This window comes from Cyprinus carpio, chromosome A17 (assembly GCF_018340385.1).
Source record: "Cyprinus carpio isolate SPL01 chromosome A17, ASM1834038v1, whole genome shotgun sequence".
Lineage (NCBI taxonomy): Eukaryota > Metazoa > Chordata > Actinopteri > Cypriniformes > Cyprinidae > Cyprinus > Cyprinus carpio.
The window spans coordinates 4,355,108-4,382,444 of NC_056588.1; the positions used below are offsets into that span (position 1 = coordinate 4,355,108).

The following is a 27,337-nucleotide window of genomic DNA, read 5'->3' on the forward strand; positions in this document are numbered from 1 at the left end:
TTCTAGGAAGTATTGATATTCTTAAATAAAATTTTAGGCTACTAATAAATATATTAGGAATATTATAACAGGTGATACAGCTACTTATAAAAGCTTATTGTGGACCAATGCATTAAGAAATATAAATTGCAATAAAGCTTGGCGTATTTGTGAAATATAGCCTACTGTTTAAATGATAAAGTAAAAGAGGTTACATTTAAAATTTTACATATATCAAGCTAAAAGTGTGTTAGAGAGATTTAATTTGGATATTGATTATTCCTGTATTTTTTGTTCAATGGAAAAGGAGTCTATTGTCCATCTGTTTTGTAATTGTGTATACGCAAGGATTTTCTGGGTGGATATGGAAAATTTCATTAGAAGGAAAACAAATATTATATTCAAGTTAATTTTGATTGATTATTTCAGTGAAAGTAAGAGCTTTTTATTATAATAATAATTATTATTATTATTATTATTTCACATACATAAGAAGAAATGGTCAGGATCCAGGCCACATTTCATTCATTTTATACAGGAGACTAAGGACTACTGCACCAGTTTGGAGAACATTGTTAATAAAAAAGCAAAGAAGACTAATGTGTAATGTAATATGTTTCACGAATATACAGTTTTTGATTAATAAATCAATGGTTTGTACACTCTGGCATGTTTTTGTAAAATGTTGTATATTTTGTTCTGGTTAATAATATTAAAAATAATAACGACTCATCAGTCAGAGGCAGCGCATGCGCGTGGTAGTCATAAGTGGATGAGCTTGCAGTGTTTTGAGCGACGACGTTCTGACGTCACTGCACGCACGTAAACCTCGGAGGGTGAGACGCACGGTGTAATAATGTGAGAAGGGAGAGAGAGCAAAACGGCATTAACGAAGACAGGAGAGAGAGTATGCATAATATGCATTTCATATTGACGAAAGGTAACAGTCTAATCCGGATAAAGCTGTATCTGTTAAAAGAAATCGGAAAAGTTGGCTGAACAAGGGTGTTTTTCGTTGTTATTTCGTGGCCAGAGCAGATCATCTCTCAGCACGCTCGCATCAGATTCACCCGCCATTCGAGATGTTTCGACGTGCACGCGCCATCCGCGCCTGCTTTTAGTTATCGGGCCTATTAGAGACACGCGCCATCGATGAATAATACTCGACGTCCGTTACACAAAAGGTGACTGAAACTCCATTTCTTGACTTTAAATGGACAAATAACATTTATGCACGTCGGTGGTTGCCACGTTTACTCACCTATGAATTTGTTAAAATAGGCAGTCTAGTCACGTTGTTATGGTAAGCGACTAGTTTATGAGCCTTCTCGGTATTCATGCGCACGCTGCGGTACAAATGCGTTTGACGGTTTTATTATTATCATAGGCGTTTATTAAAGATTGGACTTGTTTCGCATTTTCAAAAGCATGTGGCTAGGGTGATGTTATGGCGCTGTCAATGCATATTTTTATTTATTATATTTTACTTTTATGCATAAGAAATACATGGCGGTATATAACTAAATATAAATATTTTTTTGAGTGTCTTAAATTGCATCTTTACCCTTATAGGAAACAAATTATTTATAAGTTAATATAACAATTTAAAGAAGATCATGCAGATAATTATTGCGTACCAGTGTCTCATTGTAACGTTCTGTTAATAAATGATAACTTGTATTATTGCTTTGACAATATTTACATAAATAAGTAGTAAATCATATGTAATTAATAATGCATTCAAAATGTTAAAATATTTTGTCTGCTCTAAAAAAGACAAAACCTTCACTTTTTACTTGCGTTTCGCTTTTCCGTGTGTAAATGGAACGTGTAGTGACACCCACCTTGATATTCGCGCAGTAAGAAAATGTTTAAAAGATACTCACATGGGTTGAAGACTTAAGATAAAAGTAGCTAAATAAAAGTTGTTTTATGTTGCATAGAGTGTATCGCCTCATGAGGGCTGACATGTTGCGATCACATGACCAGAGGAACATTAAAGGGGTCATATGATGTTGCTAAGAAGAACATTATTATGTGTATTTGGTGTAATGAAGTTCAAGAAACGCATTATTTTCCACGTACTGTACATAATTGTTTCTCCTCTATGCCCCGCATTTCTGAAACGTGTTGTTTTTTTTTACAAAGCTCATTGGTCTGAAAAGCGAGGTGTGCTCTGATTGGCCAGCTGTCCAGTGCGTTGTGATTGGCCGAGTGCCTCAAGTGTGTGACGCAAATGTTACGCCCCTCAACATACTGTGATGCGTGTCCTGGTCAGAACACCGGTGCGGCAAGACAAAAACAATAATACCCATTACAAACGAGCCATTTGTTGCATCCATTGGGGACATAATTACAGATTATAATGACTTGTACGGTCTTTTTAAGCCTTGCGTTGCATCGCGCCACGTAAACATAAAGCCATGTCTGCATTTGTGATCGGAGAAACGACAAACAACAAGCGCTACTATACACTGCTCAAAACTCGTTTGAATCGTCAGTGGCAAATCCTTTAAATAAGTTAACGTACTTACAGTCTGTGTGTCAGAACCGAGCAGCATCCTCCCGCTCTGTCTCGTGAAGCCAATAAGGAAGTGACTAAAACTGCAATTCATCGACTGGCCGCTTGAGGCTGGCTGCAAAAGGGAGTCAGTCCCATAGACCAGCGGTCCACAACCTTTTTAGTGCCAAGGACCGGTTTAATGTCAGACAATATTTTCACGGACCGGGCTTTAAGGTGTGACGGATAAATACAACAAAATAAGATGATACGACTGGCATAAAAACTGTGGTATATTGTTAATATAATTATAAACATAAATCCACTGTGTATTGGTATGCAACTTTATTAGCAGCATACTCGTAACATCGCGCCAACAACATAACATGAATTACATCCTCCCTGCCCCCTAACCCTAACGCTCACTTTTTTATATATAAAAAATATATATGAGCGAGTACATCATGAATCCATTTTCCAAACCTTGTTTTTGTCTTATCCTGAATCACTACGGTACACCTATAATAAGTGTTTATATTCAGACTATTTTAGTCTGGTTGGGGTCGGCAACGCTGCAGAGTAGCAGAGTACCTGCGTGACTCGCCATAGATGTGACTTCCGCCAGACGCGAGCGCCAAAAGTTACCGACTGCAGCTTTAATGTAGGCTAAGTTATTCATTCTTTCTTGTGCGGCCCGGTACCAAATGACGCACGGACCGGTACCGGTCCGCGGACCGGGGGTTGGGGACCACTGCCATAGAGTCCCCGTGTTAAAATGCCCAACTTTACAGCAGAAAAAAATGTTTACAGCCTGGTTCAAAAAATGATTTTTGTCTATATAGCTAATTTTGCCCTTCATGACAACTGTGTGGGGGTGAATTTTTTTATAACTCATCCATTTAAATTATATAAAGCCTTAAAGTTCTGCATAATTAAGGGCGTGGCCACTTGAGTGACAGGTGGATTGCAGCTGCTGACACTGCCATCGAGCTAGGTGGGCGAGGCTTCAGCAACCAGCTCCCGCCTTTTTGCCCATTTTCGATTATCCGGGAGAGTTTCGCGGTGACGTGCTGTCAAGATGGCGACTGCCCGCTCTGCACACTTTGAGCTTCAAAAACGCTCTTCGTGAGTCTGCGGGTGATGTCACGGACACTACGTCCATGTTTTTATACAGTCTATGGTCAGAACAGTGGCATTGTAGTCTTCACTCCCAGGATCAGGAAACAGTCCTCCATAAAATGTGCTGCACACATCTGAATTTGGGCTGAACTGTTCTGGAACAGTGTCTGGAACTTAACCACTGATTTCTAGTTGAGTCCTCTTTTGGAAGGCCAAACAAAGTATTTTCGCTTTCACAACGAAACCGCATCTCCACAACATGGCGCCGGTGGCAACAGCGAGAATCAAAGTTATGCCTTCTTTCTTTGCGTGCCTTCTTTCTTTGGGCTGCGTTATGCAAATCTTCCCACATCGTGACGTAGACGTGTGGGGGTGTGTTTAAACGAGGTGTTTTAGGAGGGCGTGGACGAGTCTAAACTTTTATTAACAATATCTCTTTGGGTTTGAGACTTTAGTCTTTACAACTTTAGGGATCTTATCTATTCACAAACAGCTTGTAACACTACAAAGAGAAAGGAAAACTTGAAATCGCATCATATGACCCCTTAAAAACTTAATGTACGGCAATATGTAGGCCTAGTACATGATTTGAGTGGCCCCTAATTATTAGAAAGAAGAAATAATGTTCACCAAATGAGTCCCAGCTTTTGGTTAATTAATCAACTTTTAGCACATCTTTGAGGTAACATGTAGCATTGACCACAATTTTGTGAGTTCTCCTCCTATTCTCAAAGTGTAGTGAGTGTAATTACACAGCACAAAGGGTAAAATAATGTGTTGGTACACACTCATATTTTAACAATAATGTACAAGAGTTTGTGCCATATTAGGAATATAGTCATGCAGCAGAGTGACTATATTCACAATGCAGCATGGCCTTAATGCCATATTGATTTTAGAAAAACTAATACTAATTAAGTACTAAAAGTTATTAATAAAATATTCTGGATGAGAAGAGCCAGGTTGAGTCATGTCACAGGTAGGACAAAACACAATTCTCAATTGTGATGATAGTCTAATCACCATACAGACAAAAGATAAATAAAAAGGTTTTTGTACTTCTTTAAGAATAAACAAAGTGTCATCCATGAGCTTGCAGCAAGAGTGAAGTTTATTATGCAGTTTCTAGCAAAAAGCTGCCTGTACATGATGTATCTTCTATCTTACCTATGTGCTTTGATAATTCTTGAAGGTTTTGTTTTGCTGCAAATTTGATGCAAAATGTATGTATATTGTCCCCATGATCAGTCAGCTCTGGACTGCTTTGCAGCTACTCTAGTAGCGAATTGCCTGTCATGACTAGGTATTGCCTGGAAACTCAGTCACACCCAGTATTTTTTACATTTAAAATGTAGTTTTTTTTTTTCTTACCTGTAGAACTTTATTTTTATGCTTAATTTGAGACGTTTTTAAGTGATAAATTAAACCCAATAATACTCTTTTGTATTTAATTCATTCATGTTTGATCATTTCTGTTAAGTCCAAATATAACAGGTTATTATAGCTGATCATTAAGACATCCTAACTCAAAATACCATTACTTTGTTTTTAAGATGATGCAACTAGTGGCACCAAATGGAACTGCAAGAATAATAATGATTGCTTCCAAAGAGGTTTCCTTGTTTATGTGCATACTTCCATTTGCCCCCATGCATATATTCAGTGTACACATGTATAAACTTAATGAAGACGAAAACGACAGGACCTCCAAAATTGAATTATTTCTTTGGAGACTAACATGTTTCACTTAGCTCTCTTTTTTGCCTTTTAATATTAGCCTTCACTATTTATCAATTCACATTCTTAAGGCAACAGATCCCTTAGTAAGTGCTGAAAGTTTTCTTAGTATCAGTTTCTCCATATGTTCACAGTTCTTTTTTTTACTTGAATGTGTCCAAACACCAAGGCTTTTCATTTACTGTTTGTCCCTTAGAGAGCCAGAGGTAGATGTAGACTGTTTAGGTACAAGTTATCCATCATGCCACCTTCATGCAAAGTTTTGTTCCAATCCTGCACCTGCCTGTGATTTTCAGGTGTTCTGAACATGTAATTTTCAAATATCCTGCCTGTAATTTCCAAGTGTAGCTGACTCAAGTGTGCACAAAACTCTGTTGTGAAGTGAATTTCCTGGAACAGGGGTGAATAATATGTCCACGATACACTTTTTGTCAAGGACTTACTTAGATGTCCTCACAAGTATTACCTTGAGGCTAATGTAATACTTACTTATGAGGGACAACCTCTTGTGATGTATGTAGTCCAATAAGCACTATACACTACACACCAGTCTTGTGTTTCAAACTTCAATCAAGGTTTCAACAGACAAGGTATTACATTTGTGGAATAAATTGTCCTCTCACAAATTTATGCATGGAGGCCAAGCAGGGCTGCAACTAACTAGTAGAGGAGTAATCTAATAGATTAGATGAGTAACACACAAATACTGTATATAATGTAGTTGTTAAGCTTTCCAGTTGCTAGCTTTCATGTATGTCTTGTTTCTTTAAGGATGTAGACCTGATATACGCTGAGGTGAGAGATTCGGAAGCTTGACTTTGTAACTCCCATGGCCGATACAGAGAAGCAGGGTGCAATGGTGCTTCATGAAGAGGGCGTGACTGCCCCAACACTGGCACCTCCCACTACCTCTCCACCTTCCATCTTTGTTGTCCTTAAACAGTTGCAGTCTGGTGATAGTGGGAAAGACAAGTGCAGCCTGATGGCAATTTGTGAAGCAAATAAAATGGTGAAATCCTCTGTTGTAACAGACATCCATCCAACATCATCCACTTTTGCAGACACCAACAACACTGCACAGTCTGAGAACTTGCCAGCAGATGCTAGATGTAAAGGCATCACTGTTACACTAGACAACAACAGTATGTGGAATGAGTTTTATAGATGTCAGACTGAGATGATTCTGACCAAACAAGGTCGTAGAATGTTCCCTTACTGCCGCTTTCGTCTCTCTGGAATGGAACCTTTCCAGAGTTACTCGTTGGCAATGGATATTGTTCCAGTTGATAACTACAGATACAAATGGAGTGGAAAAGGATGGGAAACCAATGGGAAGGCTGAGCCTCATGTTTCACGTTTATTTGTACACCCAGAATCACCTGCTACTGGCCTACACTGGATGCAGTACCCTGTTTCATTTTACAGACTGAAACTTTGCAACACCTTGGACCAGGAGGACCATATTATTTTGCACTCAATGCACCGATATCTTCCTCGACTTCATATCATACCTGCAGACAAAGACTCTGAAAACATTCAAGTTGACAGACCCAATGTCGTAACTCTAAGTTTTTCTCAGACAGAGTTCTTTGCGGTCACAGCCTATCAAAACCTTCGCATCACCCAACTCAAAATTGACTACAACCCCTTTGCCAAAGGTTTCAGGGACGATGCAGTCAATGCTCGATCATCTAAGGCCAAAAATGGAATGTCCACTGAGGAAGCAGAGAGTGAGCTAAAGCTAAGCAGGGAGATGACAACCTTGAATAATTTAAAAACTCTGTTCATGAAGAGAAATGCTACTGTAAAGGTCAGTAAGGATCACAATGTTTCCAGCCCTACAAATGGAGAAAGGAAAGCTGTTAATGGCGATGCTCCCGTTGTAGATGCAAATGTTCAAAGTTTGTGGTAAGTAGTTTTATCAACATAAATTTATCAAACTGAAGCAAAAGATTGCTTTACTTTGAATCAGATTTCCACAAGAAACATACTCTACGCAAGTGTTTGAATGCTTGACCAATTCATTGTCCTGTTGTATGAACTTGACATGCATTCTTGCATTACAGTAGCATTATACCTCAGTACTCAGTATAGTTATCTTCAGATTTCTGTGCAGTTAAAGGGATAGTTCACTTAAAAAAAAAAAAAATTCTGTCATTAGTTACTCACCCTCATGTTGTTCCAAACCTGTAAGACCTTCGTTCATCTTCGGAAAACAAATTAAGATATTTTTTATGAAATCCAAGAGCTTTCTGACCCTGCATAAACAGCAACGGCACTACCATGTTCAAGGCCTAGAAAGGTAGTAAGGACATCGTTAAAATAGTCCATGTGACATCAGTGGTTCAGCCATAACTTTATCAAGCTACAAAATTCATTTTGTGTGCAAAGAAAACAAAAATAATGACTTTATTCAACAACTTATTTTCTTCCGTGTCAGTCTTCAATGCGCGTTTACAAGAGTACCACAACATATGCGTGTGGTGCTGTTGACGCAGGAGTCGGCGTTCTGATGTAGAATGTCCATATCTCTTAGTTCATCGTCTGTATTCTGGTTAAAATAAGGCTGGGCAAAAAATAGAAAGTCATCCTCTCTGTCGAAATCTTCAGACATGCTTACGAAGACTGTTTTATGTACTGCTTTTTAAACAAGGTGCAGCACATCTGGGTTCTATGTCACCGGCTCCTGCATCAGCAGCACCACATGAAAAAGTTGTTGTTATTTTTGTTTTCTTTGTGCACAAAAATTATTCTTGTAACTTCATAAAATTACGGTTCACATGGATTATTTTAACGATGTCCTTACTAACTTTCTGGGCTTTGAACGTGGTAGCTGTGTTGCTGTCTATGCAGGGTCAGAAAGCACATGGATTTCATAAAAAAATATCTTAATTTGTGTTCCGAAGATGAACGAAGGTCTTGCGGGTTTGGAATGACATGCGGGTGAGTAATTAAAGACAGAATTTTAATTTTTGGGCGAACTATCCCTGTAAACTGGCTGTGGTATTATTCAGGTAGCTAGCCATAAACATGTTGACAATTTTTCTAACGTTCTCAGCGAGATTCTCTTCAAGCGTTTGATCCATTATCATATCAGCCAGAAAGAGAAAGAAGTGTTTGCATTCACATACTTGCATAGTGTGTTTTAGGCTGTAGCCTACATATAAAAATATTTTCAGATGTTGTACATATTTGCCAATTTTGACAAATTTAACAATGTTTGTCTTTTCTCTCCCTTTCTCTGACAGCAGCAAGAAGCGCCCATTGTCATTGGCATTCTCAGACTTTATTAAAGGTGCTCATGTGAAAGTAAAAAGGTTATCACTTGAGAATATCAAGAAAAATGTGGTCTTGCAAACATCCACAACAAGTGAACAAAAGGAAGGATTGGACATATCCAAAACAGAAAAAATACTAAAAGTTGTTAGTAAAGATGAAACTTTGGTTGGTGACATTCACAGATGTAAAAGCACAGACACCTCCTCAAAAACAGAGTTGAAATTAGATGAGAATAAAACAGAAATACATGAACACAAAGCTGACGAGATTACATTGCCATCCAGTGACCAAATTTATGGAAAGGAGATGGAGACTCTGGACTCTTCTTCTCTGGACACTGAGGCCAAGTCTGAAGCAAACACAAAGAAAGCTTTACCACATAAGCGGCCAGAACGTGTACCCCTACCACTCCTTGCTCAGTTTCTTAAACAGAGAAAGTCTAAGACAAGACCTTCTACACCAAAACCTAATGTTCCCAGCTCATCCTTAGACTCTGAAAAGTCCTGCGAACCTGTCTTAACCCCTGAAAGCTCATCTCCCTTTATATCTTCCATCCCTTGTGTTACCACTGACTCAGATTCACAACCAGTACTTACCTCATTATCTGAAAAAGTTAAATCATCATCATCAACAGCAGATGCAAGCAACATAACGTCTCAGTCCACTATGTTATCATCTCCATCAGCAACCTCACCCCCTGTTCCTGTAGAAACACAATTATCTGTTAAATTTTCACCTTCCCCCATTTGTAGTGATTCATTAAATGCCCCAAACACTACCTCTCCCTCCAAACCTGATTCTGACCGAACACCCGACAATATCTCTAGTGTGTTTCATAATGCTGATGCTGTTTCTATGACAGATCCTGACAACACACAGTCAGACATTTCACCTCTCCCTACATGTAACACTTTGCATGACACTTGTTCACCTACTTCACCGGAAGTTAACATTGACTCTGCTGACACACCAATTGTCCCTTCTGTCACTACATCTGTTTTTGATGTTCCATCTAGTACAGACAATAGCGTCATTCCTCACCAGCAACTTGCATCAATGCCTGAAGTTGCTGAGAGTGAATCCATTTCTAATTTCCTCCTAGACACTTCCGAGGGCTCTTGTCCTGAGCTTTTTTCTGAAGAAGTCCATCCACACACTCTGTTTACACATGAAGAATCCCTTTCCTTGCCATTAGATGACCCATCTTCCCCAGACTTCTGCTTACCCAGTCCAGCTCCTTCTTCTCCTGATCCATTTCCACCAAGTCTATTCTGTGAAAGACCAGTACCTCCTAGAAAGACCCTTGATTCTTTTCCAGAAAGACTATTGGACTGCACAGGTTCTTCTTCTCCTGACCTTTTCCCACTAGGTCTATTCAACAGCAGGCCAGTACCACCCAAAAAGATCCTTGATTTTATTCCAGAAAGTCCTCTGGATGAAACTGTAACTTCAAGAGAATCATTGTCATCAGGTGTCCCTAGTGGGCCAGAACATCCCAGGGAAACAGTTGACTTGATCTCTCAAAGACAGTGCTCTGATCGTCCAGGTCCTCTTAATGACTTGCAGTCTGCAGTTAGTTGTGAGACCAATGTTTCTGATCACATTGTTCCCGAACCAACTAAACATTCCTCTCATGGAAGCACTTTCAAGAAATTCAAGGCTAAACAGAAAAAAACAGGAAAATCAAAGTTCAGTGAAGATAATAAGGTGTTTGAAGGACCCATATCTGTTCCAATGCAGCCCAGCCTGGAGGATGTTGAAGGCCAGTTGTTTGTCTCCTTCTTGTCAAAGGTAACACGAATAACATGTCAATTTATTTTAGAATGTAGAAAGGAAACTTTAAAACCATCAGCCATCCAAAAATGAAATCTCACCCTTATTCCAAATCATCCATATGATGATTGTGCCAAGCTTGATATCAATGAAGTCATTTACTACTGCCTTTCTGGTAAATTATTGTTAGAGACATAAAACCTGGGTAGTAAATATATAACATATTTGAATATACAAATCCAATAACCTTAATGTATTCAAGTGTGACGTGGAGGGGAAGTTATTTTTTATTTTTATTTTTTAAACGATGACTTAAAATTTGGCCTGTTCTTCATACAAAGAATTTGTTTAACTTCAGAAGAATTTTAATTGATGGTTATTTTTATTTTTTAAGCAATGATTTAAAATTTGGCCAAGTTTTGCTGTTACAGGGTATATTTACTTTAAATACACACACAATTATTATTTAAAATATATATACATTATATTTTTTTTTCACTTCTTAATATATCATGTGTGTGTATTTATATGACAGTACGTCCATTGTGTAAACAAAACTTTTAATTTCTGTGATTAATCGTGATTTATTTGCCCTAATATATATATTTTTACCTATTCATTTATGAAATAGACATTCTGTGTGAAGCCGTCATTTTGAAATTTTTTGTGATTTATGTTGTTTATGATGCCAAAACGGAGACCACACAAAAAACCACAGAGAATCCTGATGGTAAGAATTAAATGTCTTATCATGATTAATGTGAAGAAACCACTTTGAAATTAGCTTAGCACTAGAAATTATTTTTTTGCTTTAAACAGGGGCCAGCTATGAAAATATAGAGGAAAAGATTGAGGAGCTAGAGAAAATACTTTTACGTGATCTGAAAGTCATGAGGCACAGACAGGTCATTCATCCGGTGCTACAAGAAGGTTTTTGATTTTGAACTTCTTTATGAGTATCACGATTGTATTACCATACATTATACAACAGTTCAATAAAGTTCTAATTTAAATTTTCTCTCATCATAGTTGGATTGAAGTTGAATCTGCTTGATCTCACCCTGGAAATTGACCTGCAATATCTGGGTGTACAATTACCCATACCACCTCCTGTACTCTCACCCGAAGGAAGTTCAGCATCATCTCAAGGTAACGGATCTTAGTAATATTAACTAACAAGCAAATAAATCATATCTGAATGATGATTCAGGGTTGCATCGTCATGAATGCATTTTCCCTCTGTAGTCCCGTTTGTTTCAAGGACAGGAAAAACCACTGACTTCACCAAAATTAAAGGATGGAGAGATAAGTTTGCTGGCTCAGGATCCCTTACTGATGGTATGCCATTTTGTCAGTAATTCATTACAAGAATATATCTTTAATATGATATTAACTAACTTGAAATATGGATATGATAATTCTGCTAAAAGAATGTGATTTTGCATTACATTTTATTTGCAGGCATGTCAAGCACAGATGCAGGACAGAAGAACCTCTCTGCATTTTGTAGTGACATGCTGGATGAGTACCTGGCCAGTGAGGGCAAACTGATAGATGAACGAGCTGTAGCCTTATCCCAGACTGATGTTACACATGTAGCATACCAGCTACCCACTAAGAGCACTAGCTACGTCCGTACCCTGGATAGTGTACTTAAGAAACAAGTACCAGCTACCTTATCCACAACAACCAAAAAAATCAAGCCAACTTTCAAGCCCAAAAAGGAAAATAAATCTAAAAAACACTTAAAGTCAGGTATAGGAAAGCAAACAAAACCAGTGCTTACTGTTAACAAATCTGCGTTGTGCTTGAAAAAGCCACAGCAAAACAAGAAATGTAAAAATAAGAAGGAATCCAAGGGTTTGTGTGCTGAAAAGCCTGCTCTAGAAACTGCTGAAGGGGTAGCTTCTAATAAGAGTCCCGTGGTTGAAGTTTCTGTCTCCACACCATCAAGTTGTGCAGCTGGACGTACTACAGGTTTGCCCAAGACTCTGGTGAAGCTGATGGATGTGGAAGATGGAGCAGTGTGGGAAGGCAAACACCGTACCTATATCACAGAAGAAAGGGCAGCCATCGCTCTTGCCACTCTTGTCACCGCTGAGGTACAAGTCAAAGTGGAACTCATCTTAGTGTGTAGTTTGATTGTCAATAATAACAGAATGTTCTCCAAAACACCTTATATTCTTCCTGATCTCTATTTCTCTCTGTTTTAAGGAGTATCAAAAGGAAACCCTGATGCCATCAGAATTATAAGACGACGTGCACCACCCTGCCTCAATGTATTCTGTAGGCTTGGCTGCGTGTGTGCCAGTCTGGTTCACTTGAGGCGACATCATCACTGTGGAAAACCTCAGTGCATGTTGGGCTGTAGCTGCCTGCGACGCAAAGTTGTTGCACTTAAGACCCCCAAACAGGAGGAAATTGCAACAGATGAGTCTGAACCTCAGGGAATGTCAGAGGAGAACAAGGCTAAATGGAGGAAGAAAAACAAAAAGAGAAAGACTTATGGTCAGTCTATAATTTATTGCAATAGCTGTACTGTTATCATTACTAACATTTGACCACTTTTGCCCATTACTTTAACAATATTTTTGCATCTTTCCAACATGCTTGTATTGCTTAAAAGGGTCATATGATGCAATTTCAAGTTTTCCTTTCTCTTTGGAGTGTTAAAAAGCTGTTTGTGCATAGATAAGATCCCTAAATTTGCAAAGACTAAAGTCTCAAACCCAAAGATATATTCTTTATAAAAGTTAAGACTGGTCCACGCCCTCCTAAAACGCCTCGTTTAAACATGGCCCCACGTCTATGTCACTCTGTGGGAAAGATTTGCATAACACCGTCCAAATGTTCATGCAAAGAAAGAAGGCTTAACTTTGATTCTCGCTGTAGTATTCTTGATGCCGCCATGTCGTGGAGACACTGTGTTTCGTTGTGAAAGTGAAACTACTTTGTTTGGTCTTCCAAAAGAGGACACAACTTGAACCACTATCTATGGTTAAGTTGTATTTACAACACTGTTCCAGAACAGTTCAACCCAAATATTCAGATACAGGAGTAGCCTACAATGGTGGCTGTGCACAAAGGTTGTTTCTATAAAGTGGGGCAATTCCCAAACTTTGCAAGGACAGTCTGGTGCTTCTAACTCACAGCCTGTAAGTACGTTTTTATATTTAAAGAATTTGCCACTGACTATTCAAACGTGAGTTTTGAGCAGTGTAGAGTAGTGCTTGTTGTTTGCCATTTCTCCGAACACAAATGCAGAAATGGTTTTATGTTTACATGGCATGATATGCAACGCAATGCATAAAGATAGTTAAAGTCATTATAATCCGTAATTATGTCCCCACTGGATGCAACAAATGCCTCGTTTGTAACGGGTTTTATTGGTTTTGTCTCGTCGCGCCACACAGTCCCACAGTATGGTAAAGGGCGTAACATTTCTGTCACACGCTTAAGGTATTCAGGTACACAACGCACTGGATAGCTGGCCAATCAGCGTACACCTCACTTTTCAGAACGATGAGCTTTGTAAAAATCTTCGCATTTTAGAAATGTACAGTATGTGGAAAATAATGTGTTCTTTAAACCTTAAACTGCGTAAACACATTTCATTACACCAAATACACAAAATGTTATTTTTAGCAATGTCATATGACCCCTTTAAAAAGCTGCTTTGAAAATTTGTATTGAGAAAAGAGCTATGCAAATGAAATTAATTGAATTATGACGCCCTTCTGCTGCAGTACTGACAGATCCAGATACAGCACCTGAACCAGCTAAACGTGTGAGTACATTATGGGATCCAAAACGAGAAGGTTTGGATTCAGAAGCTCTTTTCTGTCCTCCTCCTCCGAGATCCCCCTCTCCAGCACTCTTGTCTCGAGAACTTCAGCATGACCTGGAAAGCTTTTTCAGTCCTTCAGAACAAAAAAGGGTGAGACACTCAGACTTATAGTTTTAGAAGACATTGCAACCATAACATCAGTTTTGATCACTGTTCATTTAAACACGCTTTTATGGCTTTACTATTTCATGTGCAACTTTCTTTCCAGTATTGATTCCTTGTATTTGTCATTTTTCAAGTTAGCTCGGTTTGAAAGTTCATCGATGTGTACACTTTGATATCCTAAATATTTTCTTACTTTATTCAGGTGAAAGAGAGAAATTTGAATATGACTGAGGACAGTATGGAGAGCGAGCTTACATGTGCTCGTTCCCGACCCTTTTCCTCCATGTGCCATGATAAACAAAAAATGGTGAGATTCCTACATGAAGGATGGCACATTTTTGGTAAATACCATGTGAAAACTATACACTAACTAAACCTTTTGTAATTTTTGCAGGATGACCAACACCACATCGCACAGGTCTCTAAACAAGGTCAGTTTTGTCCTAACTGGTAATTAGATAATAGCTGGTGTTATTATAGTTTGTGTCAGACAACATATTGTCAGGTTAAAGAACAAGTTCACTGTCTTATAAAGCTGGTCCTTAAATTAAAATCCCCCCTTTTCTTTCCGCACACAGATATCGAGGAGGGAGAGCTTGTACCTCTTAATTTGTCTGGCCCTGCCAAGCGGCTTGAGATCATATCCGAATGCACTTGGGCAAGTACAGACACCAGAAATTATGTTATGCGGATAGTATGTGAGCACATGGCTCAGGATCGTTTGAAGCATCCTTTCTGGATTGGCAAGTACTTCATTCAGCCAGTCTCCAAAACTCTACAAGAGAAGGAGGATGGTTCTGTCGATACATACAAAGTCATCATCTCTCAACCTGCAGAGAAGAAAACAGAAGATGAGAAGGTTGCACAAAACAAAGCTGAGCTGAAAAAGGATGTAGAGATGAGTGAGGTAAAAGGTCTGCCCTTCCTCTCCAGGTGTTGTCCTGCAGGCTTGCTCAAGGCTGAGAAAAAAGCACCTGATGCTCCAGGACGGATAATGGTATGCATGGAATTATCTGATAAAACCATTTAGATGTATTGGAATACACAATAGCATGATGTAAATATAAGGTGTGGTTATTTTCGAATGGACTAGAACCTGACCTTTAAAACCTGTGATCAATTGTTCTTGCAGGTTAATGGAAAGACATACCCACAAGCCAAATTAGAGCTGGGAAAGATGGGAGCTTTGCACCCTGCCAACAGACTGGCAGCTTATATTACAGGGAGAATATGTCCAGTCAGTCAGTCTGGACCTAACGTGGTAACAACATCAACTGTTACAAAGGCCTCTATCACATCAATTCCGGTCTCTACTGTGTCCACGGTAACTACAGTTACTAGCACGTCTGCTTCTACAACCACTCCGCTCATCAAGTCTGTAGGTGAGTCAAGAAAAGGTTCACAGTTTCACCTCCAGACATTTTGCTCTCAAGGTTATTAACCAAAATTTTGGACGTCCAGTATATTATGGAGCAGTGCGTATCACTGTTACATTTGTGTAGCTTTACTGCATGTGAATATGCGCATAGCTTATGTAGCAGATTTAACCTGCTCCTTAATTTGTTTTTTGCACAGTGACCAAGCCCCCAGTGGGAAAGGTCTTCAACCAGTTTGTGGTCAATCACATCAACTCTCAAAATCTGACCAACACTAGCACCTCACACTTACAGCCTACCGTTCCAAAAATTGTCATCCCTTCCTCCATGTTGATGATTGACAGGGAGGCAGGGGCTTCTGGGGTGGCTCTTTCTCCTCTTAAAGCAGGCTTGCTTACCCAGGTGTCTAAGCCCTCAGACTCCACAGGTAGCGTCAGTTTTCCCACTGTATCAAAAGTCCAAGCCCCTGCCATAACCATCCTCACTAAATCACCCAGCCTGCCTCTGGGTAAGCCTGGCTTCCTTGGTTTGCCATTGTGTGTCTGTGCACCCCCCCGCCTCCCCAACAAACCTTTGGCCAACATACTTGACCTTCATCTGGGTCTGTGCTTGGGATTTAGAGCTTGCTGTAGCTTCAAAGTATGATGCTGGATTACTTACATTTTCCTATGTTTTGTGTACCCTTCCCTTGACCTTCTTTTATCGTCATTGTGGTATTGTAGACTTCAACAAAATCTTTGATTGTGATATGACACATAATGTCAGATATTTCCTTGGTATTGACAGACATGTAAAGATGTGTGACACTGTGTTTACAGTGGTAAATGAAAATATGAATCTGTTTCGATTGCTCTGGATTCATTCAGCATTGTGAAATTTTATGGTAATTGTTAAACATGGTCTGATTAATTTGTAATGTTCAAAACAAAGCAGTCAGTCACACATTTTAAATCACCTGGCTATTTGTGGTCATACTTTGTCACATAGTGTCTCAGATCATTTGCTTTTGCATTTGTTTTGATTATGAGCTAGTTTGGTGCTTTGGGCCTGCTGACTTTATATGCTTCACATTGTCCTTGAATAATTTCACCAAGCAACCAAGTCTAATATTTAAGTTGCCATAATAAACATTTTCCCTTTTTCAGGTGTGTCTGGTCTAACCCCAACAACTACTGTCTCTTCACCTGGATCGACCACTCCTGGAAAAAAGACTGTTTATATCACAGTTATGTCCCGTAGTACAGGCCTCACCAGTAGTGGTCCAAGGTTTACAAAGCCTGTCACACAGACTCGTCCCCCACAGACCCCAGGCCAAAAGATGCTGCTTCAGGTGGTGAAGACAGCTGATGGCAACACATTGTACCGTAATCCTAATGGCCAACTCTTGCAGTTGGTGCCTCTAAGTCAGATCAAAGCTATCAAACCCAGCCTCCTATCTCAAGGTCAACGTAAGTGGTTCTGGAATACCATATTATTTGGTTCAGGAAAACCAGTAAATATAGATGTGTTAAATATTCACATTTGGTAGACACTTTTATCCAAAGCAAACTTTGCATTCAAGGTACACACTTTCATTTTGTTAGTCCATGCTTTCCTGGAGAATCGAACCCATGACATTGGCGTTGCTTGCACCATAGTTTTTTTATTTTTTTTGAGCTACAGGAATGCCTATGAGCCTTATATATAGTTATAGTTGTATATTGTATATATAGTTAATATATATAGTTAGTTGTATAGCCATTTTGTAAAAATGTAAACTAGCAGCAGGTGCAGTCTTGAAACGTCACATACATAGTTACGCAGATTTCAAGTGTTTTCAGAATGGTATTTAAATTCACTTTTGGTGGTTTAATTTGTTAGTGTTAAGCTGCAAACACTGATTAATATCAAAATTGATGTTGTAATTTTTGCACAGCATGTTCTAAAGATTATTTCACTCAAATCTGGTGAGAAGTTCATAAACTTGTTTGGAGAAATAGCAAAACAAATGTGTGCTTATCCCCAAAAGGTATTATATTATTATGTTTTTATGTTATTATGTTGTATTATTAATAATAATGTCTTTTCTCCCCGCAGCAACCTTTATTCGTTTGCCCGCACCTATTGCAGTCAATCCAAAAAAGCCTCAGGAAGGCAGCGCCGCCACAGTCACATCTTCCAGCCCAACACCACAAATCCAGACAAAGCCTGCTGTCACTATACCAGTCTCTACATCTTCATCTATGAGTGGCAAGCCAGACACATTTACTTCATCCAAGACGGTCTCATTGAGCAGCCTTCCTTCTACCCTTAAAGTTGTCCCAGGTTTACTGGGACAGTCTGGCACTTGCACATTAAGGATTCTCCCACCAAATCCTGTTCAAAACACGGGAATTATCATTCCAAATTCCTCCCCTATCCTCCCTCAGAGTGGCTTTACATTGCTTAAGCATGGAAATTCAACGCTACTGAACAAAGACTCCACTAAGTCTGAGACCGCCGTTTCTGTTAGCTCAGTTTCAACAGAGGGGGCAGTCAGTCATGTCCGTAACCAGTCTGAAATGGATCCTTCTAAACAAAAAAGCTGTGACGGTTCTGAACTAATAGCAGAAAATGTATCGGAGCTTCCATCTTTTGCTGCCTCCTCTCCAAAACCCAGTCAGTTTTCTGGAGGCGGTTCGAGTTTGGCTGAAGCTGGTAACAGAGCTAATCCCAAAGTGAAAGAAACTCATTTTAACATCGCACCAGTTTCTGAAGAGGATGAGATTGGTTCGGACGTTACAGAATTAACTGATGACTCTGACCTGTACAGTGATGATGACCGAGAAGATGCATGTATGATGAGTGTAAGAGTTTTGTAAAATTGACTCTTTTCACATTTTCTGAATAATTTAATGTAGCTCAACAAATGGTTATATGGATTGTTCAGGCTAGTTTTATTTTTTATCCAGGGTTCTGATAAAGAGGAGAGGATGTTGGATACAGATGATTTGGGCTCTGAGATGAAAGATTTTGCAGAGGTGGTGGTTGATATTGAGACTATTGAAGAGTCTGCCGAGGAAAACGGTATTACCAAACTTCAGGCATCTGCATTGAGGCGGATTCAGCATCAGAGGTAATGCACACCTGATGAACATCTGATTATGTGGAAGTGTAGTTTGCTGCTTTTGTTTTTTTGTATCTTTTATTTTGGTATTTAACCTGATTCATTTCTACACTATGAGTGCATTTGGAAATAGATGCTTTGCTTATAAAAGTGAACCAATTATTTTTAAACGTTTTGCAGTGACCGGAAGCACATATATGATAATGGGTTGGAGGTGAGGGTCAGGGTAAGTTTTATCCTCTCTGTTTCACACATTTTTTTTAAATGACTGATCCAACCTTTTCTATGTCTTTTGTAACATATACTTGTAATATATTTCATGCATTGTATTAAAAAATGTCTTTGTACAGCGAGTGAGGCTGGAGAGAAAGAGGCGCCACACAATTAAAGAGTGCTTTCTTAAACTTCAGGCAACACTCGGGAAGCCTTCAAAAAATCTTAAGACCTCCAAGATGAAAATCCTTACAATGGTTTGTTGTTGGTTTTGCTTAATTTCATGCTTGTAATCACATTGAAAATATTGTTTATGTTTTATGGCTTTTTTTCCAGGCTCAAAAAGAGATTGAGTCTCTGGTTAACCAGGAGGACCACTTAGTAGAAAGAATAGCGAGGCTGCAATTTAAGAGACAGCGTTACCTACAGACACTTTCACTATTGTGTGGTAAGGCAGTCCTTCAGATTGTGGATTAATTTTTTCTTGCTTTTTTTTAAAGTTGTTATTACAAATCAGCACCTTTGTATTTGTGATGTATTCTTATATTAAATTATATCTGTGTTTTGCTAACAAACATTGTATATCTGTTTTTGTCCACAGACAAGAGCACAGAGTCCATCAGCCAGAAGCTTGGTGAAATTATTGCTAAACAAAAATCCCTGGAAGCCCAGTCTAATGCAAAAGTGATGAAGTCCCAGCTAAACCAGGCAATGCCCAAATCTAAACCCAAACGTAAACTAGCTGTTCTTGGAAGTAAACAGAAAGGTTTAGCATACCAGAACAAATTGAAAGATGTTCCCAAACCTACCTATTCTCCTTCCAAACCAATGGACTTAAGTATTAAAAAACAAAAAAGCCTGGAACAGACTGAAAGTGTTTCCAAATCCGCACCAGCCTCACCTGCAAACCTCGATGGGAGCAAAAACTCTCTTAAAACTCAGGATAAAGAGAAAGATAATAAGTCTGAACCTTCTCAGCCATCCGTTAACTCCAGTCCACAAAAGAAACCTGTCTCTGTCCCAAGTCCTGTAAAACATTCCCCAATACCACGTGAGAGAACACGTCCAAACATTCTCTCCCGTGCTACATCACAGGTGATACAAGAATCTCCTGTCAAAGAGCCTCTTTTAACTAATGGTTAGTCAGAGAAGAAAACATTTACCTACATGTGCCATGTTGACTTGACTTGGTTGGAACTGGTTTTTGGATGTTCACACTTTTCGATGTCTCTTGTGTTTTGTTTAGTGTGTATACCTCAAGTATTCCCTCTGATGAATACCATGGTTCCATGCAATCAGATCATTACTATAAACAACCCACTTCAGTCGATTGGCATCACCTCTGTAGGGACACCGCAATCATCCATACCAGGTTTGCCTCTGAAAAGTTCAATATGCTTTTAAAAATGTCATTAATTATAATATGTGATATGAAAACAAGCATTTTGTGTTTGTCGTCTTTTCTTTTTCTACTAGGTGTTGCATCTGTGTCCATAGTTCCTGCAGTATCTCACCCGGTTGGAGTGAAAAATCCCCTTCCATTGTTGCAGTCTCAGTTTATTAAAATTACAAACAGTCCTGTTAATATTAATACACATGGTGAGTTACCTTGGCTGATATATGCATATATTTATTGAATCAAATTAAGTTGACTACATTTTTCAGTATGGAAGCCTGTTTCCACAACTTAATAAAAAAGGTAATTGTGACTTTTTATCTCACAATTCTGACTTTTCTTTCTCAGAATTACATAATGTAAACTCCCAAGTGCTACTTACAAAGTCAGAATTTTGTGATAGAAACTTGCAGTTGCGAGTTACAAAGTCAGAACTGCGTGATATAAAGTGAAATAAAGATGTGAAATAAAGTGAGAATTGTGAGATATAAACTCACAATTTATTTTCTCAGAAGTTTATATATTGAAATTTTGACTTATATAGCACACAGTTGCAAGAAATTCCCTCAGAATTCGACTTTATAACTTGTAGTGTGAGTTTATATCTCACAGTTGTGAGAAAACAAGTCAGAATTGCGAGAAAAGGTCAGAATTGAGATATAAACTCCGCTATGAGGTAAAAGGTAATTTAGAATTGCTGGACATAAACTCACAATTTGGACCTTTTTTCTCACAGTTGAATTTATCTCTCGCAGTTCTGACTTTATTTCTCAGAATTGTGACTTTAATTCTCAGAACTGTAATCTTATAGCACACAATTCTGACTTTTTCAAGTTTATATCATGCAAACTTTTGTTTTTGTAAGAATTGTAAGTTTATATCTCCCAGTTAAGAAGAAAAAGACAGTTGTGAGATAAAAAGTTGCAATTACCTTTTTTATTTTTTATTCAGTGGCGGAAACGGGCTTCCATACTTCAGTGATATTCATATGGGTAAAATTTGTTTATTATACACTGCCTCATTTTCAGTGGATTCCACCAACCTTCCAAATATCACCAATGTTATATCTCTGGTTCCACCGGCGGAGAATCTGCTAATACCACAGAAAGTTGTGGAAGATACATCTGTTGTCCAGGCACAGCCAACATCTGTCCCTGCACCTGTGGAGAATCAGCAGAACCCTTCAGATGTTACAATTCTTGATTTGGAGGAAGGGGCAGTTGTGGATGAGCCTCAATCCAAGGATGTCCCCAAACAACCTGTAGGAGGAGATGAGAACAGTGCATCTGTTACTTCATCGGACCAAGAAGGACTGGACCAGAAAGGTCCAGATGACTGCAACGATCCAGAGGATGAAAATCTCATGTCTTTGTTAGACGAACTTGTTCTCCTTAGCCAGCAGCTGAGTAACGAAGATGAAGATCAGAGAATTGTCGTGCCTGGCAAGGTACAGTCATGTTCGGACAAGCAGGCAGATGAAGAACGGGATGATGACCGTGCTCTCAGTCCCTTGTTCCTAACTCTGGATGAAGATCTAATGTCTCCAGACTCTAAAGATGAAATCGATATCCCACCCAAAGTGGATGACTTGGTCAAAGTCATTTTTGGATCAGATTCACCTTCCGTTTCATCTGAATCTGGGGTTGCACCATCAACAAACGGTCAGAGTCCACATGCCCCAACGTGCAACGATAAAGGTGATGCCCCTACACTGCCACCTCTGTTGCACATGAAAGCTGCATGTGAAGCTGCATCAGGTCAGTCTGCCAATGAAGGGACCAGTGTGACATGGCGGCCTATGCCTAAACTGGTTCCTCTTGGGTTAAAGGCTCAAGACACTGTTTTGAATAAGGTGACTGGCTCCCCAGTTCTCAAACCAGACTCAAACGAGGAAGATGTTCATAGACCACAAATGTGATCTACCAATCAATGAATCAGGTATAGCTGCTGCTTACGTTTAACATGTTTATGTACAGAATTGTTTTTTTAATGTATTTATTGTTTGTTTGCTGTCAATGTCCTGCTGCTGTGGGCACCACCTGTTGTGCCTCTGGTAAATCCAAAGATCAATGTCTGACTGGTTTTGCTAGCAATTGTGTATCCACTCTTTGTGGTAATAGTTGTGAAAGAAGCTGTTTACTCATCCTAAACTCCATATTGGAGCATGTTGTTTTTTTTTCCCATTGGAGTTCATTAAGAAAATAAAAGAAAAAGTTTACTTGCTCTTTTTAAACACTTTTTCTGTCTTAGCGCAATGAAGGTGAAGCTGATCATTATTGTTTGTGCTGGGAATTTTGTGTGATCATTAGGGCAGTTTTCCAGGCGACCTTTTAAGGTATAATTGAATTTGCCCAGTGACTTTTAACAGTAAAGCCATATCACCCTTGAGTTTATCTGCTAATGAGATTACACAAATGTCACTGTCTTTGCATCTAGTTGAAACTTTAACCACTGTCGATTAAACCCATGAATGCATGTTAAGGCAATAATAGATGTTAAATTCAGAAAACAGTCTGTGTTCTTGTTAGAGAAAAGCTAGATTATTTACATGTTGAGTGCCTTTCAACAGGTTCTTCTATATGCATATTGGGACATAGGTTTGTTGTATTATGGAATAGTAAACCTATAACAATAGCATTAGGAGCTTAGGGATAAAAGAAGGATATAGTGTATCCACTGCTGAGGTTTACTCTGATGTGTTAGAACTGTGTTTTTAATTCTTTTTTGACTTTATTTTTGTTTTGAAAGTAATTGGTGAAGTTTGAGTGCAGTCAGTTTATTGCATTTAAATGTTTTAGTTTTGAAAACCTTCTTTTATTTCCCCCACCTCAACAGCAACATAAATTATAATGAAGCATTTCAAAGGGTTGTAACGCTAAACGTCACACTTCCAATGAGGTGGTTAACTTCAAGAGATCCCTCAGTTTGAGCTTACAAATGTAGTAATCACTATGCAATTGTTTTGCTTTAGATTTAGACAAAATCGTTACAGAAAATCTACATAGGAATGTTAAAATAACTAAATACGAGATGCAGTCACACTGTTTATGTTCTTGTGTATATTTAATGCTACACTGTATTTTTTTTTTTTTTTTTTGTAAATATGTTAGCTTGTTAAAAGTCTGTATATTTGCCAATATAACTTCTTGGATATTGTAAATATGTAACATCTATTCCTTTTGTTAGTCTGCGAACGTAAATACTTATTTTTTTATATGCTATAAATCAGTGCTCTCTCTCTCTTTTGTAAAAGAGTTGGATGTCTTTTCAAGTTAATAAAGATGTACACAAGTCTGTGAGAGTAAATGTTTTTAAAGTTTCCATTTGCATTAATGATTCTTCGCATTGTGGTTCATTAAAACTGCAAGATTGAAAAGAAGCTCTTTCATCTTTATGTTCTGCTTAGTCTAAAATATGCTTCAAATGTGTAGTTTTTTGTAGATAGTTTTGATTAGAATGTAATTTTATCTTAACCAATTAGCGCTTGACCACATTCTGTTTAATACATAAATAAAAAAATGTAATGATGAAAAATGAGATGTTAATGAACATGGTTGAGTTAATACAAGCATATTTTACTCAGTTTACTAAAAAAATGTAAACACTTTATTACTCGAATAAATAAGAAATGCCGGCAGTTAACAACAGTTCTTACTGGGCTTGGACAAAGAACTGCACCTACCCATAGTGACTTCCTTTGGTTCCATACCTGGACTGTCCCTCCAACCGTATGTACGCCACCAACTTCATACCTCTTGTCTTTTACATACTTTCCATACTTGGAACAATTGGAAACCTCTGGAGCCTGTGGGCTTGCCTGCGGCCATCCCAGCATTGGAGTACTGGGTCCATAGGCGTACTGAACTCAGCTCTATGTGACCTTGCTTATCTGGCTTCTAAGGAACCCTGGGCTGCCTACATTAGCTCCGACTACCACTGGAAAATTGGCCATTCGCTCTGCGTTGTGGTGAAAATCCTTTACTTCGACGGGTTTATGTCTAGTACCATGTTCATTTGCACCATCAGCACTGACCGTTCTTTGCAATCGTCTTCCCTCTGGAGTCCCGGATGATCCGGATCCCTCGGAACAATGGGCTGGTTTCATTTGTTTTCTGGGCCATCACTGCCCTCTTCATGTACTTCAGTCATCCTAACATTCTCTATTGGGTCAGGAAGGATGGCATCCATGTGTGTGCGCGGCAGCGGCGGTGATCTCCAGGTTCAGGACTACTGAAGTAAACTACAATCTCCTGTCCTACTACTCCATTCAGGTTTCTGTCCCACTGCTCCTCATCATTCCCTCCTATGTGAAGATTATTTCCCGGATGAAGCAGTCACAGCAGCAGTGGGGACAAGGCAACATGCAAGGCCTGGACAAGACCATCTGGCTGATTGCCGGTTTCATTGCCAGCTTCCTGGTGTGTTGGGTGCCAGGGCAGCTGCTTCACATCATCGCCTGTATAATTTTCTTCAATTTGGATCACTGCAAAAATGCTTGCTGGGTTGCACGGGTTGTCAACCTGCTCTCTGAATCTTCCTAAATACTATACTGCCTCAATGCATGTCTTGATCCTTTAATTTTCCACATGCAGCAGGGACACAGTGAACTGTCTCCTATGGTTGCACTGGCAAACTGGGCTAGAAAGTTCTTGATTTGGGAGGGCCTTCAGTGATTTAGTGAACTTCCAAAGGAAGAATAGGAAAAACTCAAAATAAGAACATGAAAAAGTGATGTTTTAAAAGACCACCATTAAATGTTTAGTTGCTCAATTATAAGTTGATGCATTTAATGTTTTCATGTTCTTTTGTTGTTTGGCAAGAGCTTTAGTATTGGGAGTCATTCTGATTTCCTGTAATGTAGCTACTAACATACATTTTTTTTTCTTACTGATTTAGTTTGTTATTAATAAAAGGTGTATGAATACTTTGTGACAAGGCAGAAAATCTTGTCTCTTTATGTCTGACTCACTGGTTCATCTAAAATGAAATAAATCCTAAGGTAGGCTACTTCTTGGCATCACTAGATGGCAGACTTGGTGTATTTAAATTAAGGGATGTATTAAGGGAATGATAAATGTTGCTTTTGTCATTCAGTTACTACTGTTTTCGGTCTGAATGGCACAGCAGGCTGAATTTGGTCTTCATCATAACTCTCTATTTGCCAGCCATAAATACCCTTATTTCTAATCTCTGCATCATTCATTCATTCATTCATATATCCCAACCTTTGGCATATGTGCACGAAAAAACTACTTGGGTCTCACAGAATGGCATTAGGCCAAGACTGGAGAATTGCAACCATGCAGTGTTTACACTGGACCCATTGCTGTAAAATACAAACATCATTTATCCTATAGATGGTATGTTACTGGTCCAAGATGGTACATTAGTGCTTTGACCAGCTTAAACCAGCTACCAGGTTGAAAAACGTTTACCAGCTTAAACTGAATTATCCATCTAATGAGAATGAATACGATTATGCGACGGTTTTCTACTATTCAATTATTTGCAAACATCAAAATAAACACTTTGCCTAAAATAAACGAATTGTCTACATATATGTGTATTTAAAGTATAATGGCTAAGTGGCTAAGGCAAATTTTTATATTAATTGGGTGAAGCACGCAACAATTCCTACCCTTCCTGGGGTCTCATGTCGCGTCATCTCATTCATATTCAGGAGCCAAGAGGTCCCCCATAACAGAAATCGTTAATTGGCCAGCTGTCGAGCTTCCGCCTCCCGACGTCAGCCTTTCAGCCAATCAGAACACCCGACTGAAAAAACTCCGCTTTGCATAATTAATATTCATGAGCCTTGCCTTTACAGTAGTAGGGTTTGTAAATGCACACACCGTACCGGTGAAGGTATCACAGCTGGATGCTGTTCGCGGAGCTTTCAGACCGGCTCGCCGTCAAACTGCTGACTCTATACACGAAACATGGTCCATTTTAACAAATGGACGTCAGTGAGGAGCGCGTCTCTCACCGACAGGACTACCGCACGGGATTTAAAGCTCCGATAGTGGTGGACTGGTTTAGTATATGAAATAAAAAGGCAGTGAACGGATCATGGCTTATTTTAAACGCATATAGTTGGTGTAATTGATTACCGACTGTGATTGTAGCGCTTCGCCATTTGTTTATTGGAAACATTGAATCAACAGCGCACCAAATCAAGATGACAGGGGAAAACACAACTATCAAAAATCGGATTAAAAATCTGCTTCGTACGCCTTCCATTAAATTGAGAAGAAGTAAAGCTGGGAACAACAAAGAGAGTCTCAGTAATAAGGTACAGTGCACTACTTACGTTAAATGACACGAAGCATGTACGGAATCTGCAGTTGCCCAACAATGTATCCTAACAGAATAGCTTTGGTTTTCTGCAGTTTAATGCAAGGTGACCGTGAATTGGCTCTAATATGTCAAAATCTTTCCAGGGTTTTGTTGTGTAAAGTCCACAAAGGCATAATGTGGTTCTGTCAGTACAGTGCAACAGCAAGAAGACTGTAAAAAAGTACTGACCTATATTTGCCACATGTATTTAATTATATGTATGTAATTATAATGCACGATAATAATAATAATATAATTGGCCCTGAATTCATTAAACACTCGTAATGTTGCAGTGAAAATAAATTGCTCAAAAATGCACTGCGATATACAGAAACCCTCAATTTTGAATGTAAGATAATATAATCTTGAGTGCCTTTTCAGTTTGGGGATTGAGGGCACCGTTTATTAAGTATATAATATAATATAATTTAAAAATTCAAGCAGTGGTAAAGTGCATGTTGTGAAAATATAATGCACAAATATGCATTATTATTATTAATGTTGTATCAGAGTAGTCATCACTGACTGTTGCATTTCATTCAGATTGCCTGTTTACTGCTGCAGACCCTGGATTGGATGACTGTACTTCCCT

General features: G+C 38.8%; 2 protein-coding genes and 1 pseudogene across 2 annotated transcripts in view; all 3 read left to right on the forward strand.

Moving 5' to 3' along the window:
* The first annotated feature begins 766 nt into the window (after positions 1 to 766).
* Positions 767 to 23,703, forward strand: LOC109079079 (MAX gene-associated protein-like). The gene is made up of 25 exons (XM_042773379.1): positions 767 to 919; positions 6,107 to 7,243; positions 8,584 to 10,475; positions 11,034 to 11,117; positions 11,207 to 11,317; positions 11,417 to 11,536; positions 11,633 to 11,725; positions 11,849 to 12,489; positions 12,601 to 12,895; positions 14,134 to 14,324; positions 14,542 to 14,646; positions 14,734 to 14,770; positions 14,918 to 15,336; positions 15,472 to 15,721; positions 15,915 to 16,223; positions 16,861 to 17,163; positions 17,792 to 18,540; positions 18,646 to 18,809; positions 18,981 to 19,026; positions 19,151 to 19,270; positions 19,350 to 19,461; positions 19,615 to 20,151; positions 20,260 to 20,385; positions 20,490 to 20,612; positions 21,438 to 23,703. Exons 2-25 carry the CDS (start codon positions 6,165 to 6,167, stop codon positions 22,325 to 22,327), a joined length of 8,796 nt encoding a protein of 2,931 aa, XP_042629313.1. The 5' UTR covers positions 767 to 919; positions 6,107 to 6,164; the 3' UTR covers positions 22,328 to 23,703.
* Positions 23,704 to 24,100: 397 nt separating this feature from the next.
* On the forward strand, positions 24,101 to 25,658 carry LOC109079074 (annotated as a pseudogene).
* Positions 25,659 to 26,247: 589 nt separating this feature from the next.
* The window catches only part of LOC109079080 (mitogen-activated protein kinase-binding protein 1-like), a 45,821-nt gene continuing 44,731 nt past the window's right edge, over positions 26,248 to 27,337 (forward strand). Inside the window, 1 exon segment of the mRNA XM_042773604.1 lies at positions 26,248 to 26,701. Within this exon segment, the coding sequence (XP_042629538.1) occupies positions 26,588 to 26,701 (114 nt within the window). The 5' untranslated portion in view covers positions 26,248 to 26,587.

Excerpts from the sequence above, each read along its gene's own strand:
- LOC109079079 (XM_042773379.1), top strand. The coding sequence starts at position 6,165 with ATGGCCGATACAGAGAAGCAGGGTGCAATGGTGCTTCATGAAGAGGGC. Across the intron at positions 7,244-8,583 it reads GCAAATGTTCAAAGTTTGTG|CAGCAAGAAGCGCCCATTGT; the intron begins GTAAGTAGTTTT and ends TTTCTCTGACAG. Across the intron at positions 15,337-15,471 it reads ATGCTCCAGGACGGATAATG|GTTAATGGAAAGACATACCC; the intron begins GTATGCATGGAA and ends TTGTTCTTGCAG.